The sequence below is a fragment of the Sapajus apella genome, unplaced genomic scaffold (assembly GCF_009761245.1).
Source record: "Sapajus apella isolate SASKATOON/1434 unplaced genomic scaffold, GSC_monkey_1.0 scaffold74, whole genome shotgun sequence".
In the NCBI taxonomy this organism is placed as follows: domain Eukaryota; kingdom Metazoa; phylum Chordata; class Mammalia; order Primates; family Cebidae; genus Sapajus; species Sapajus apella.
The window spans coordinates 10,463,220-10,478,036 of record NW_022437014.1 but is presented as its reverse complement, the minus strand read 5'-3'; the positions used below and the strand labels follow the sequence as shown (position 1 = coordinate 10,478,036).

Sequence of the window (14,817 nt, the reverse complement as noted above, 5' to 3'; positions counted from 1 at the left end):
CTGGTCTCTAATTCAGGTGATCCAAGGGTCTCAGCCTTCCAAAATGCTGGGATTACAAGAGTGAGCGACCATGCTGGGAGCAATGAATAACTTTCATTCATAATCTACTAGTAACCAGTGTTTGGCTCTCCTTTATACTGTGAATCTTTTCTCCATTACGCTTCTGACTAAAATATTTCTTTCCTACATTACTTTTCTATGGTGGCATTGAGACAACTAAATTCAAACAATATATTCCATTTTATAACCCGGATGGTAGATACATGTGTATATAGCTTTATTATTTTCGAAAATGTAAACTTGTCAGAAACTCTTATTTTTTTTCTTTTTTGAGACAAAGTCTCACTTTGTTCCCCAGGCTGGAATGCAATGGCATGATTTCAGTCTCCCAGTTTCAAGCAATTCTCCTGCCTCAGCCTCCTGAGTAACTGTGACTACAGGCGTCCGCCACCATGCCCGGCTAATTTTTTGTATTTTTTAGTACAGACGGGGTTTCACCATGTTGACCAGGCTGGTCTCAAACTCCTGACCTCAAGTAACCTGCCCACTTCAACCTCCCAAAGTGCTGGAATTACAGGTGTGAGTCACCATGCCCCACCAGCCACTGCACTGGCCCAAAAACTCTGTCACCAAAAGTCAAAATAACTGACAAAGAACTATAAATCATTCTGAAAGGCAACACAATAGGTATATGAAATTAAGCTAATGGAAGGAAGAAAATAGTCCCCAAAACAATCTATATTTTGGCCAGGTGCAGTAACTCACACCTGTAATCCCAGCACTTTGGGAGGCCAAGGTGGGTGGATCACCTGAGGTCAGGAATTTAAGACCAGCCTGATCCACATGGCAAAACCCTGACTCTACTAAAAAATACAAAAATTAGCCAGGTGTGGTGGAGGGTGCTGTAAATCCAGCTACTTGGGAGGCTGAGGCAGGAAACTCACTTGAACTCAGTTGCAGTGAGCCAAGGTCACGCCACTGCACTTTAGCCTGGGTGACAGAGTAAGACTGTCTCAAAGAAAACAAAACAAAAAAACTCCAACAACCTATATTTCATCTGTGATAATAATGGCTACAAAAAATGAATATAGACTGAATACACTCATGTACAAACATACTTTTTTTTATATGTGAGAAAGCTAAATTAAAGCTTTCAGTTGGACTACTTGATCTCAGCAGTTCCAGACCAGACTGGGCAATATGGCAAAACCTCACTCTACAAAAAAAAAATACAAAAATTAGCCGGGCATGGTGGCATGAGCCTGTAATCCCAGATACACGGGAGGCTGAGGCAGGAGGACTACCTGAGCCCAGGGGATTGATGCTACTAGGCCAAGATCACACCACTGCACTCCAGCCTGGGTCAGAGAGTGAGATCCCATTTTTTAAAAAAATGCCTCTACTCTAAAATAACCAGGTAAGAAAAATAATCACAGTGTCAATAAATGAAACCATTCTTAAGATAAACAATAAAATGAAAACAATCCAAAATACCAAATTATATGGAACACAGAACACAATATAAGTGGCGTATTAAAGAATCACTGTTTTTCTTTTTGATTTTTTTAACCAAAAAAGAGCATTATTGGTCCAAGAGTCATTATTTTGAATTATTTCATAAAACTCATAAAATATACTTGATTTATCCTTGATCCACTCTCCCAAAAGAAAAACAATAAAATAAGGAATACAGGGGGGAAAAAAAGGCTGAAAGTACAAATAAAGCAGTAATCTATATAAAATTATCCTGTCTCTTTAAAGCCTATAGCACTTGAACCAGATCCAAAATAGAGGAAAACCTGAGAAACAGTGAGAGAAAATTAAGTTTCTCTCTTAATGAATGTTCATGTTTCAAGCCTAAAGTGCTATCAAGAAAATCTTAATTTTTTCTGAAGAGATGGTATCTCTCTCTGTCACCCAGGCTCAAGTGCAGTATACGGCTCACTGTAGCCTCAACATCCCAGGCTCAAGCAATCCTCTCCACCTCAGCTGCCAGAGTAACTGGGACTATAAGCATGTGCTACTACACCTGACTAATTTTTGTACTTTTTTTTTTTTTTTTTTTTGACACAGAATCTCACTTGGTCACCCAGGCTGGAGTGCAGTGGTGCAATCTCGACTCACTGCAACCTCTACCTCCTGGGTTCGAGCAATTCTCCTGCCTCAGCCCCCTGAGTAACTGGAACTACAGACACATGCCACCATGCCCGGCTAATTTTTGTATTTTTAGTAGAGACAGGTTTTCATCATGTTGGCCAGGTTGGTTTCCATCACCTGACCTCGTGATTCCACCTGCCTTGGCCTCTCAAAGTGCTGGGCTTACAGGCCTGAGCCAGCACTCCCGGCCAATTTTTACACTTTTTATAGATATAGAGTATCACTATGTTGCCCAGACTGGTCTTGAACTCCCGGATTCCAGAGGTCCTCCCACCTGTGCCTTTCAAACTGCTAGGATTATAGGGATGAGCCAATGCACTCAGCCTAAGAAAATCTTTCTTCAGTAAAACAATTAAGAAAAAGAACAGCCGGGCACGGTGGCTCAAGCCTGTAATCCCAGCACTTTGGGGAGGCCGAGGCGGGTGGATCACGAGGTCAAGAGATCAAGACCATCCTGGTCAACACGGTGAAACCCCGTCTCTACTAAAAAAAAATATAAAAAATTAGCTGGGCATGGTGGCGCGTGCCTGTAGTCCCAGCTACTCAGGAGGCTGAGGCAGGAGAATTGCCTGAACCCAGGAGGCGGAGGTTGCGGTGAGCCGAGATTGCGCCATTGCACTCCAGCCTGGGTAACATGAGTGAAACGCCGTCTCAAAAAAAAAAAAAAAAAAAAAAAAAAAAGAACAACATCTTTAACCTTAAAGAAGTTAACTAATACCTCATGATTAAGTGAACAAAATAGATTAAGAAGGCATAAAGGATATGTCAAAGTTCAAAAGTTCAAAGAAAAAGATGCATAAGTCAGAATAACCATCAGTTAGCTAACAACATAACTAAGAATCTAGGTTGCATAAATCTAGAATGTAGGCCCAGTTGCCTGCAAAACTTCAAGATCTGTGGTTCTCAAATGACTTTAAATTCTGTGAGTTAAGTATTCCCAGAAGCATCAAATGTTTACTAACTTGATAATGATTACTGTGCATGCAAATATACAAATGAACAAGGAGAGAAAAACAAAACAAATTAACCAGGAGACTTAAGAGAACTGAGCAAAATCCATCTTCATTCTCAAAGTCATGATAAAATAAGGGAAGATCAAGAGCTCAGAAGAAGCCCCAAAGCTCCACTTTGACATGAGTTACTACATATACCTGAAAGAAAACATCATCCAATCCACTAATTCCCTTTCTCCAAATCTCAACTCTCCTTTCATTCAGCTCAGCTGGTTTATTAATGGCAATACAATGACTTTGCCTTCTAAATCTCTCCTCTTGCTTCCATCAGCAATATACATAGCCTACGTTAGCTGGCATCAGGTTTAGCAATAGTACTGGCTACAAGTTAAAACAGTAAAGTCAGCCAGGCATGGTGGCTTATGCCTGTAATCCCAGCACTTTGGGAGTCTGAGGCAGGTAGATCACCTGAGGTCAGGAGTTTGAAACCAGCCTGCCCAACATGGTGAAACCCCGTCTCTACCAAAAATATAAAAAATTACCCGGGCGTGGTGGTGGGTGCATGTAGTCACAGTAACTCGGGAGACTGGGGCAGGAGAATTGTTTGAATCCAGGAGACGTAGGTTGCAATGAGCCGAGATCGCACCACTGCACTCCAGCTGGGGTGCCAAGAGTGAAACCTCATCTCAAAAACAAATGGTAAAGTAGGTGAAGGGTGTCTTAGAAAACTGGGCTCACTGTCCCCTGTTCCTATCTGGCCCTGAATTTAGTATCTAGTTCTTATAGTCCAAAAAAAGCAAAATTGCAGTCAGCACCTACAAAAAAAACAAGATGAATTAAAAGCTACTTTCTTTCTCTTTTGCTCATTCTTTCTTCTAGAGAGTAAGAGTGCAAAATAGATGAAGATAGCCTAGAAGAAAAGAGAAAAACGCCAGAGGAGGACCTTACTGAAACACTAAAAACAGAATTGGTTTACTAGACTACAATTACCATCCTCAAAATTAAGTCTTTAAAAAATTTTCAACTTTGGGAGACCAAGGCAGGTGAATCACTCAAAGTTCAGGAGTTTGAGACAAGCCTGGGCAACGTGGCAAAACCACATCTCTACCAAAAAAGAAAAAAAAAATGACAGTGTCATTGGTTAGACATACAATTTTCAAAATGCAAACCAAAATCTTCAAATGGCCATAGTAATTAGCATTTTCAAAATGTTATGCTTTTGCCCTACCTCCCGCATTTCCTCATCTAACTTCCGCTGCTCCAAAGCTTCCTTCTCTGCTCTCTTGCGGTGCTCCTTCTCCACCTTCTCATATTTCTTCCAGTATAGAAGCATCTCCTTGGTGAGGCGGCGGGCACGAGGCAAGGTTTCCTTACAGTTCTTCTGGGCCTGCAAGGCAGCTCGACGGACCTCCTTCATGCACTGGTGAGCAAGCTGAAAACAACAACAGCATTACGGCAGAAAGGACCCCATATGCCAAAGGCTGGTTCTCCCTAGACTCTAAACCACATCATTCCTCAATCTGTTCACAACAAACCGTCATCCTTGACCACATCTCTTTCTCCTGCAACAGGATTAATGTTCTTGTACAGTACTGTGACACAGGCCCAAACCCTGTAGGGTCTGAGATCAGGGATAAGAAATCTATCCAACTTCTATCACCTTAGAAGATGAAAAATTATATATAATGACTAAGAAGGACGTGGGATGTGCTGAGAGGTTACAAAATGTTATTGCACAAATTATTAACAACTATCACTGCTTATTTTATGTTTAGCACCACTTAAAAATTTATTAAACTAATTTACTCTCTAGAAAAATCCTATAAAGTTGGTATTTTCTTTTTCTTTTTTTTTTTTTTTTTGAGACGGAGTTTTGCTCTTGTCACCCAGGCTGGAGTGCAATGGGGCGATCTCGGCTCACCGCAACCTCCGCCTCCTGGGTTCAGGCAATTCTCCTGCCTCAGCCTCCTGAGTAACCGGGATTACAGGCACGCACCACCATGCCCAGCTAATTTTTTGTATTTTTAGTAGAGACGGGGTTTCACCATGTTGACCAGGACGGTCTCAATCTCTTGACCTTGTGATCCACCCGCCTCGGCCTCCCAAAGCGCTGGGATTACAGGCTTGAGCCACCGCGCCTGGCCAGGAAGCACAATTTTATTTAATAAACAGATTCAGAACATTCAGAAACTCTGTTAGTAACTATTAGATTCATGATCAACAGGTCACAACAGACAAGAGCAGCAACATAGACCCAAAGAATAATATATTCCAGCAAAACATGAAATGGAAAATATAAAACTAAACTTTTACCTTTCGGCTATTGGTGAGAAACAGGTTACGAGCTGAAGCCTTCTGCTTATTTGCCTAAAATATTTAAAAAATAGTATTTCATTTAGGATTCATATTTGAACTAAGACTGTGTAGAATGAATGAATTTATTCAATTCCTAGAGGGTTAGAAAATGTCAAGCCAAGCAAGATACATTACTTCTATAAGTCATCCAGATATACTGTCTCAACATCATACATAAAACTACCAAAGAAGCATTGAGAATAACTCTGTATTGTGGATGCCTTAAGTAGCCTTCTGTTTACTTTTGAGAAGATATTAAGTTATATGCAAGGCTTGAAGTGGACTAGTAAAATGTTAAAATACCTAAACCTTAGCACCCCGTGATTAAAAACATGTTGCTTACCAGGGCCAATCTGCAAGGCTAAGAGAACAGGGCACCCAAATACAGGAATCATTAGGAGAAAGATAAGCTAGTCTTCTAGGTTGTGATTCTACCCCACCTTCAGCTGGGACAAAGCTGTTGTCACGATTACTCAGTTTCTGCCACTGAGTATAAGGCTAATCTTCTCTAAAACTAAACTCCAAGGAAGACCTAACACAAAATGACCTAAGGGCCCACAACCCAGGATCCAGCTATTTGTATTTTCCACTCTAGCTAAGGCGGTAAAAAAAAAAAGTCAGTACAGAAACCTGACTTGCCATATGTCTATTTAACATGGAAGACACAGAAGAGGCAGAGCTGGGTGACCCTTTCATTATTGAAGAGCATTCTCCTTGATACTGAAGCAACAATGGGTTCAAAGTGACAAAGAAGGTCTGAAAGCCATTCTGTAATGTTTGCACATCAGACGAGTTTAAGAAAATATTTGAGCCTTTTATTAAAAAAGTCTTAATTATTAAAGAGCTATCGTCATTCTGAAGCCAGAAATCTCAAATATTCCCACTAAAAAGTCATTTTTTGGCCAGGTACAGTGGCTCACACCTGTAATCCCAGCACACTGGGAGGCCAAGGCGGCTGGATCACCTGAGGTCAGAAGTTTGAGACCAGCCTGTTCAACATGATGAAACCCTGTCCCTACTAAAAATAGTAAACTTAGTAGGGCATGCTGGCACATGCCTGTAATACTAGCTACTTGGGAGGCTAAGTCAGGAGAACTGCTTGAACCCAGGAGGCAGAGGATGCAGTAAGCTGAGATTGCAACACCGTACTCCAAGCTGGGGACCAGAGTAAGACTCCATCTCAAAAATAATAAAATGTCATCAAAACCAAATGAATTAAAAGAGTAAAAATGCTTAAACGTGTTTCCTTTCAATCATTCACATTTTATTCTAGTGCCTGTGATTATCCAGCAACATTCAAACGTTTGTAAATTCTCTAAGAAATATATCATCTCCTTTTTCTTTATTTTATTTTTGAGACAGGGTCTCATTCTGTTACACAGACCGGAGTGCAGTGGTACCATCTCAGCTTGCTGCAGCCTCAACTTCCTGAGCTCCAACTATCCTCCCACCTCAGCCACTTCAGTAGGTAGGGTTACAAACATGTGCCAGTATACCGACTTCATTTTTGTAGAGATGGGGTTCCACCATGTTGTCCGGACTGGTCTCAAACTCCTGGGCTCAAGCAATCCACCCACCTCACCCTCCCAAAGTGCTGGAATTACGGGTGTCACCCACCATGCCTGGCCTCTTTTTAATTTTTTCTAATAGCACCTATAAATTGGCTGTCAAGTCTCTATTGTTGTATCTAAGAAAACTGCATTCTTTCCTCGAAGAAGTTTCCCTCCAATTTTTATACCAAGGAGCATCCCACAATAATTAATTGTCTTGTGAATTCGTACCACATTCTAGAAGAAACTGTTAACTGAAGAGTACTACTCAGCATTCTCTTAATGCCAACAGATTAGTTTCCTTTTGAAACTCCTATCTGTGAAAGTATTTAGCTCCCAGAGCTTCTCTTTGGAGGATAGGGAGAGAAAACATTCTTCGAATCTCAGTGTCCTAGAGGCATTCACTTACCTTTGGTAGTTCCTTTTTCACAATGCTGAGCCATACTTTCCTGCGACGAGCATTAAGCTGCTCAATGGATAAGTGCTTTTTCTTAGTGCCAGGAGGAGGTGCATCATGAGAAAACTTGGCAAAGACTTTGGTCTGGTGGTGATGGCGACGAGGGGATTCTTCAGAGGAAAGTTCTTCATCTCTTCGTCTTTTTTTCTTCACTTTTTTCAACTTAGCTGCAAAACAAACACATGCTAACAATGTTGCATTTCCACAGGAGATGGTCACAAAGCAACCTCATGACTTAAAAAATGCAAGGTTCTTTCCTTATTCCACCTGACACAACATACATCACTTTATCTCCTCAGGCCCATGAATCTTCCTAGAAAAGTAAAGAAAGAAAAACAACAGAGAAGAAACATACTGATGGATACCTCACTAACCTGGAAAAGAACACTGGATACTCACTTTGTTTATATGAAAGTGAAATACAGAATAAAAGCTGGGCACTAAATTTATTTTGAATCTAATAGGTAAGGAAGTGTCTGAGGTAAGGAAATTTATTGCTACTTGGTGGCAATATCAAGTGGCTATACATCAATGCAATATGGGGAAAACAAGAAAAAAGTATACGTATAAAGTGGATAAAAAATAATAAAGAAGAAAAAAGCATACTGACATGTCACTAAGACTTGCAAGACAAAAATACATGGGAAAAAACCTTAATTCAGGATGGTAGAAGGGTGTGGAGGGTGAGAAAACACTAATAAAGATGTGGGAGAAAGAAGGGAAGACCAAAAAGAGCCTTTATGAGTAGAATTCCTATCTTTAGGCTGGGTGTGGTGGCTCACGGCTGTAATCCCAGCACTTGGAGAGGCCGAGGCAGGCAGCTTACCTGAGGTCAAGAGTTCAAGATCAGCCTGACCAACATGGAGAAACGTCGTCACTACTAAAAATACAAAATTAGCCATGCATAGTGGCACCTTGGGAGGTGCCAGCCACTCGGGAGGCTGAGGCAGAGGAATCACTTGAACCTGGGAGGTGGAAGTTGTTATGAGCCAAGACTGCCCTACTGCACTCCTGCTTGGGCAACAAGAGTGAAACTCTGTCTCAAAAAAGAAATACAAAAATTAGCCAGGCATGGTAGCGTGTACCTCTAGTCCCAGCTACTTGGGAGGCTGAGGTATAAGAACTGCTTGAACTCAGGAGAGAAAGGTTGCAGTGAGCTGAGATGGTGCCACTGCACTCCAGCCTGGGCAACAGAGTGAGATTCCATCTCAAAAAAAAAAAAAAAAAAAAAAAAAAGAATTCATACTTTCCAGGAAATAAAATTTGCCTTACAAACATAGTTTGCCAGGCGTGGTTGCTAACGCCTGTAATCCCAGCACTTTGGGAGGCTGAGCCGGGCTGACCACGAGGTCAAGAGATCAAGACCAGGCTGGCCAATATGGTGAAACCCTGTCTCTAGTAAAAACATACAAAAATCAGATGGGCATGGTGGTATGCGCCTATAGTCCCAGATGCTCATGAGGGTGAGGCAGGAGATTCGCTTGAACCTGGGAGGCGGAGGTTGCAGTGAGCCAAGATCCTGCCACTGTACTCCAGCCTAGGGACAGAGCTAGACTCTGCCTCAAAGAAAAAAAAAAAAAAAACCCCACAAAGATGGTTTAAAACTTTCTCTTTCAGTTTCCTTCCTGATATCCAGCTGCTCATAGCTCAGTGAAAGAGGAAAGGACTTTCCTGGCAAACATGCAAACACTACAGGATCTATTTTATATCACCTCGGACAGCAACAATGCTAACTTATTCCAAACACTTCAGGTTATTTTTCATACTTCTCTGTGCATAATCAACTTCCTATCCCAGAACACTTGCAATATTTGCAGAGAGTGTAGAAGAAAAATGGAATAATAAACGAATTCTGCCTAAACTGTTAGCAAGGAATCTGTACTTAAGTCTTTCCAATTCTAGAAAAGACTATAGCCGGGCGTGGTGGCTCACGCCTGTAATCCCAGCACTTTGGGAGGCCGAGGCGGGTGGATCGCGAGGTCAAGAGATCGAGACCATCCTGGTCAACATAGTGAAACCCCGTCTCTACTAAAAATACAAAAAAATCAGCTGGGCATGGTGGCGCATGCCTGTAATCCCAGCTACTCAGGAAGCTGAGGCAGGAGAATTGCCTGAACCCAGGAGGCGGAGGTTGCGGTGAGCCGAGATCGCGCCATTGCACTCCAGCCTGGGCAACAAGAGCGAAACCCCCTCTCAAAAAAAAAAAAAAAAAAAAAAAAAGAAAAGACTATAAGCCAAATATGAATTAAGGTTAATAATACTGTCTACCCTTCCTATCTGTGGGTTCCACATCATGGATTCAACCAACTGAGGATAAAAAATATCCAAGGGAAAAAAAAAAAGAATGGTTGCAGCAGCTGTATACTGACTATGTACAATATAGGATAACAAGTATTTACATAGCATTTACATTGTATTAGGTATTATAAGCAATCTAAGGCCGGGCGTGGTGGCTCAAGCCTGTAATCCCAGCACTTTGGGAGGCCGAGGCGGGTGGATCACGAGGTCAAGAGATTGAGACCATCCTGGTCAACATGGTGAAACCCCGTCTCTACTAAAAATACAAAACATTAGCTGGGCATGGTGGCGTGTGCCTGTAGTCCCAGCTACTCAGGAGGCTGAGGCAGGAGAATTGCCTGAACCCAGGAGACGGAGGTTGCGGTGAGCCGAGATCGCGCCATTGCACTCCAGCCTGGGTAACAAGAGCGAAACTCCGTCTCAAAAAAAAAAAAAAAAAAAAAAATAAGTAATCTAGAGATGACTTAAAGTATAGAAGAGGATGTGGACAGGTCATATGCAAATACTATACCATTTTATATAAAGAACTGCATCATCTCTGGATTTTGCTATCTGCTGAGGGTCCAGAATCCAACTGCCCATGGGTATCAAGGGACAATTGTACTTGTTACTAATTAGAAAAGAGAGACTACAGTTTTACAAGTAAGCAAGTTTCTACCAAATGGACTGCACATAAAGTCCAAATGTACCAGTAGGCCACATGCAATTCTGAAACTAAAAATGAACATATGTGGAAGGCAGTTCAATACGCTCACCTTTAAGTTTCTTTTCCTCCTTGAATTTCTTTTTTTTGGGTCCAAGTAGGTGTCGTTGTTGCTCATAGAAAGGGTCGTACGTGGAGAGCAGGCCTGCACTGTAGTACTGATACTGCTGCAACTGAAGCAGGCAAAGACCATGATGGGCCTGTTTTCTACAGTACAGCCTTCAAATCATCTTTACTACAGAAAACTGAGCCAGAGGAAATCACAGCCCCTAAATACAGTATTCTTCCCCAAAAGAGATCAGTAACATTCAGCATATCAAAGGGAATCACTTCCTTAACTTCAAAACAAAATGAGTTCAACTCCTATATGTGTAACAGGTCGCTGAAAATAATTTAAGAAAGGAAAACTCTATATGTTGCTGAATTTCTACCAGAATACTTACTTAAACCTGACATATATTGAGACAAGCAATTAATTCCTTACAGAAATGTCTCCCCTTGGAAATTCACCACCAAGAAATAAACCACATTTCTATCACAGGTCCTCAAATTTACTGAGGTTCCGCATGCTTTTCTTTTTTTTCTGTCTCTCTTCATCTCGCACTGTGAAAGTGCCTACTATAGTGCCTCTGTTGCCAGGCTACAGTACAGCGGCACAATCTCGGCTCACTGCAACCTCCGCCTCCTGGGTTCAAGCAATTCTCGTGCCTCAGCCTCCCAAGTAGCTGGGATTACAGGCACGAACCACGACGCACAGCTAATTTTTTTATTTTCAATAGAGACAGGGTTTTACTGTGTTAGCTAGGATGGTCTTGATCTCCTGACCCCGTGATCTGCCCGCCTCAGCCTCCCAAAGTGCTGGGATTACCGGCATGAGCCACTGTACTCGGCACCTTATGCTTGCTTTTCTACTAGTCATATGTCTGCTTCGAATACTTACCAGTCATCTCAAATTTTGAAACTTTCAAGTCTTTTCTCTCTTCATCTCCCACTAAGAGTATGCTATTATTATAGAAAGTGCCTACATTGCCAGAATTCTAACATATGAATAACATAATTCTTTCCATCTAGGAAGTGGCAAGTAAATGCTTTCAAATATTTCACTTAAATTAATCCGAAAATCTCATATTAATTTTTGTCACATGTTACTTATGCATAAATATAAACTCAAATTAGATAGCCCACTGTTAAATCTCTTTCCTGGATTATAGCCAAATAAATTCTCCAAGGACTGAAATAAGACTGAAAAATTAACATGGAGAACTATTATAATGTCCTCTGTTAAAAATCAAAATTATATTAGCATGCACTGAGCTGCATACTTAAAGTCTGAGAACCTTCCTATATGCATGTTTTATTTGAATTTAACAAATAAGCAAGCCAGGAATGGTGGCTCAGCTGGGCATCGTGGCTCACGCCTGTAATCCCAACACTTTGGAAGGCCAAGGTGGGCAGATTATTTGAGGTCAAGAAGTCAAGACCAGCCTGGCCAACATGATGAAACCACGTCTCTACTAAAAATACAAAAATTAGCCAGGCATGGTGGCAGGCTTCTGCAGTCCCAGCTACTTGAAAGACTGAGGTGGAATTCCCTGAACCCAGGAGGCAGAGGTTGCAATGAACTGAGGTCACATCACTGTATTCCAGTATGGGTGACACAGCGAGAGTCTGGCTTTAAAAATAAATAAAAAATAAACATAAGAAACAAGCAAATACTTGGAGCACCAAGTCCCTGACTGCTAGAGTTTAAGGAGGAAGGAACTTTTTATATCAAAATGATCAGATATTTATAAGGTTCAGCATATTATTTCAATGTCTCTGCACTAAGTTTGGACTTTAACAGCTACAAAATTCTTAGGTCTTCAAATATACTACTGCTCATTATGTACAACATTCCACACTTGCAGAAATAGTCAGAAGGCTTTGGTAACAGCATTCAAATAGTTGTCATTTAAAACTATCATCATTTTACTGTTAGTGTATGAAGATTTTTCCAAGAAACACTACTGCCAAAGAGCAACTGCATGAATAAGCAACACTAGAATGTAAACATTCTGTCAGTTCCTCAACTGGCTAAGCATGGAGTTTCCATATGATCCAGCAATTTCTCTGGTAAGTATATAATCAAGAGAAATGAAAACACATCCACACAAAATCTGTACATAAATCTTCATAGCAGCATTATTCAAAATAGCCAAAAAGTGGAAATATGCTAATCATAGATCATGAACTGAACAAGGCATATACAAAATAAGGTATAAATACAATGGAATACTTGCAAAAAAAGGAAATGAAATACTGATACATGCTATAACATGAATCAATCTTGAAAATATTACATTAAGTGAGAGAAGCTGGACACAAGCACATGTTGCATGATTCCATTTGTATGAAATGTCTAGAATGGGCACATTTATAGAAACAGAGTGGATTGGGCTGGGCATGGTGGCTCATGCCTGTAATCCCAGCACTTTGGGAGGCCAAGGCGGACGGATCACCTGAGGTCAGGAGTTCGAGACCAACCTGGCCAACAAGGTGAAACCTTGTCTTTACTAAAAACACAAAACATAAGCCAGGCATGGTGGCACACGCCTGTAAATTCCAGCTACTTGGGAGACAAAGGTAGAAGAATCCCTTGAACCTGGGAGGTGGAGGCTGCAGTGAGCCAAGATCACACCACTGCACTCCAGCCTAGTTAACAGAGCAAGATTCTGTCTCAAAAGAAAAGAAAAGAAAAGAGAAAAGAAAAGAAAAACAGAGTGTATTAGTAGTTGTCTGGGGCTGACAGATAGATAGAATGAGGGGTAACAGCTGAGAGGCATGCAGTTAGTTTCTTTATGAGGTGATGTAAATGTTCTGGAATTAGACAGTAATGCTAGTAACACGACTCTATGAATATATTAAAAAACACTGAACTGCACACTTTATAAAGCTAAAATTCTGTTATGCCAATTATGTCTCAATAAAGCTATTCCATCGCTACCTAAACATAAAGTTAAAATGAAGAACATATATATTTTTTAGTCTAGTACATCTGAAGTATTAGTTTAATTTCATGAATTTCTGAGAATTTTAGGAAATTTTATTTACATTTTTTGAGACAGTATCTTGCTCTGTCACCCAGGCTAGAGTGCAGTGGCACCCTCTTGGCTCACTGCAACCTCCGCCTCCTGGGTTCAAGTGATTCTCCAGCCTCAGCCTCCCGAGTAGCAGAGATTATAGGTGTGCTCCACAACTTCCAGCTAACTTTTTGTATTTTTAGTAGAGAGGGGGGTTTCACCATGTTGGCCAGGCTGGCCTCGAACTCCTGACTTCAATGATCTGCCCACCTAAGCCTCCCAAAGTGCTGGAATTAAAGGCATGAGTCACCACACCCAGTCAGGAATTTTTTTTTAAGTTCCAGTGCACATGTGCATCATATGCAGGTTTGTTACACAGGTAGACATGTGCCATGGTGGTTTGCTGCACCTATCAACCCGTCACCTAAGTACTAAGCCCAGCACACATTAGCTACTTTTCCTGATGCTCTCCCTCTTCCTGCAACCACCTGCCCGGGCCCCAGTGTGTCCTGTTCCCCTCCCTGTGTCCATGTGTTCTCATTGTTCAGCTCCCACTTACAGCTGAGGATAATGATTTCCAGCTCCATAAAATGACGTATCTTTAATAACTATAAACCAGAGGGTGAATACTCCATATGAAGTGTTCCTCCTGAAACTCTTACCTCCTTGTCTTTACTATACTTATTTTGGTGAAGTTTCTTATATTTGTGTAGTCGAAGCATGTTATGAAGTTCTTCTCTGCTGAGATTGAGTTCTTCTTCCTCATCATCATTGTCTTCACTTTGAGAATCAGCCTCACTGGATTCATCACTTAGCAGAATGCTCTGAAAAGGGTGAGAATAGAAATGTATCTTTTACTGTGAAGGAATTCCATTTATAATCCAAGCACTTTTTTTCCCCGATGAAAACAATGAAAAAACATCAGGAAGACGGTCATTCCAGTTCCCCTTACGATATACTTTATAAATTCAACTGATAAACACTAAGGATACCAATTAAACTTAGTGAATACAAATTAAAATGCTACAAGTCATGGGATATGCTACCAGCAAGAAGGCTAAAAATTCCTCTGAATACTTACCTAAGTATAAACACTACATACGTATCATATACATACAAACTATACATACATGCCAAAAACCAAGGCAAAAAAACAAAACAATGGCCAAGCACAGTGGCTCACACCTGTAATGCCAGCAATTTGGGAGGCCGAGGTGGGTGGATCACGAGATCAGGAGATCGAGGTCATCCTGGCTAACATAGTGAAAAACTGTCTCAATGAAAA

At 41.1% G+C, this 14,817-nt stretch overlaps 1 protein-coding gene across 4 annotated transcripts in view; it reads right to left on the bottom strand.

Annotated features, from left to right (window-relative positions):
• Positions 1-14,817, bottom strand: part of INO80 (INO80 complex ATPase subunit) — a 130,661-nt gene that overhangs the window by 90,292 nt on the left and 25,552 nt on the right. For all 4 annotated transcript variants that reach the window (XM_032251268.1, XM_032251271.1, XM_032251270.1 and 1 more), the window contains 5 exons: positions 14,195-14,356; positions 10,526-10,646; positions 7,425-7,639; positions 5,424-5,477; positions 4,339-4,542 (listed from right to left, as the gene is read on the bottom strand). In XM_032251268.1, the coding sequence (XP_032107159.1) occupies positions 4,339-4,542; positions 5,424-5,477; positions 7,425-7,639; positions 10,526-10,646; positions 14,195-14,356 (756 nt within the window). The remainder of the gene's footprint in view (positions 1-4,338; positions 4,543-5,423; positions 5,478-7,424; positions 7,640-10,525; positions 10,647-14,194; positions 14,357-14,817) is intronic.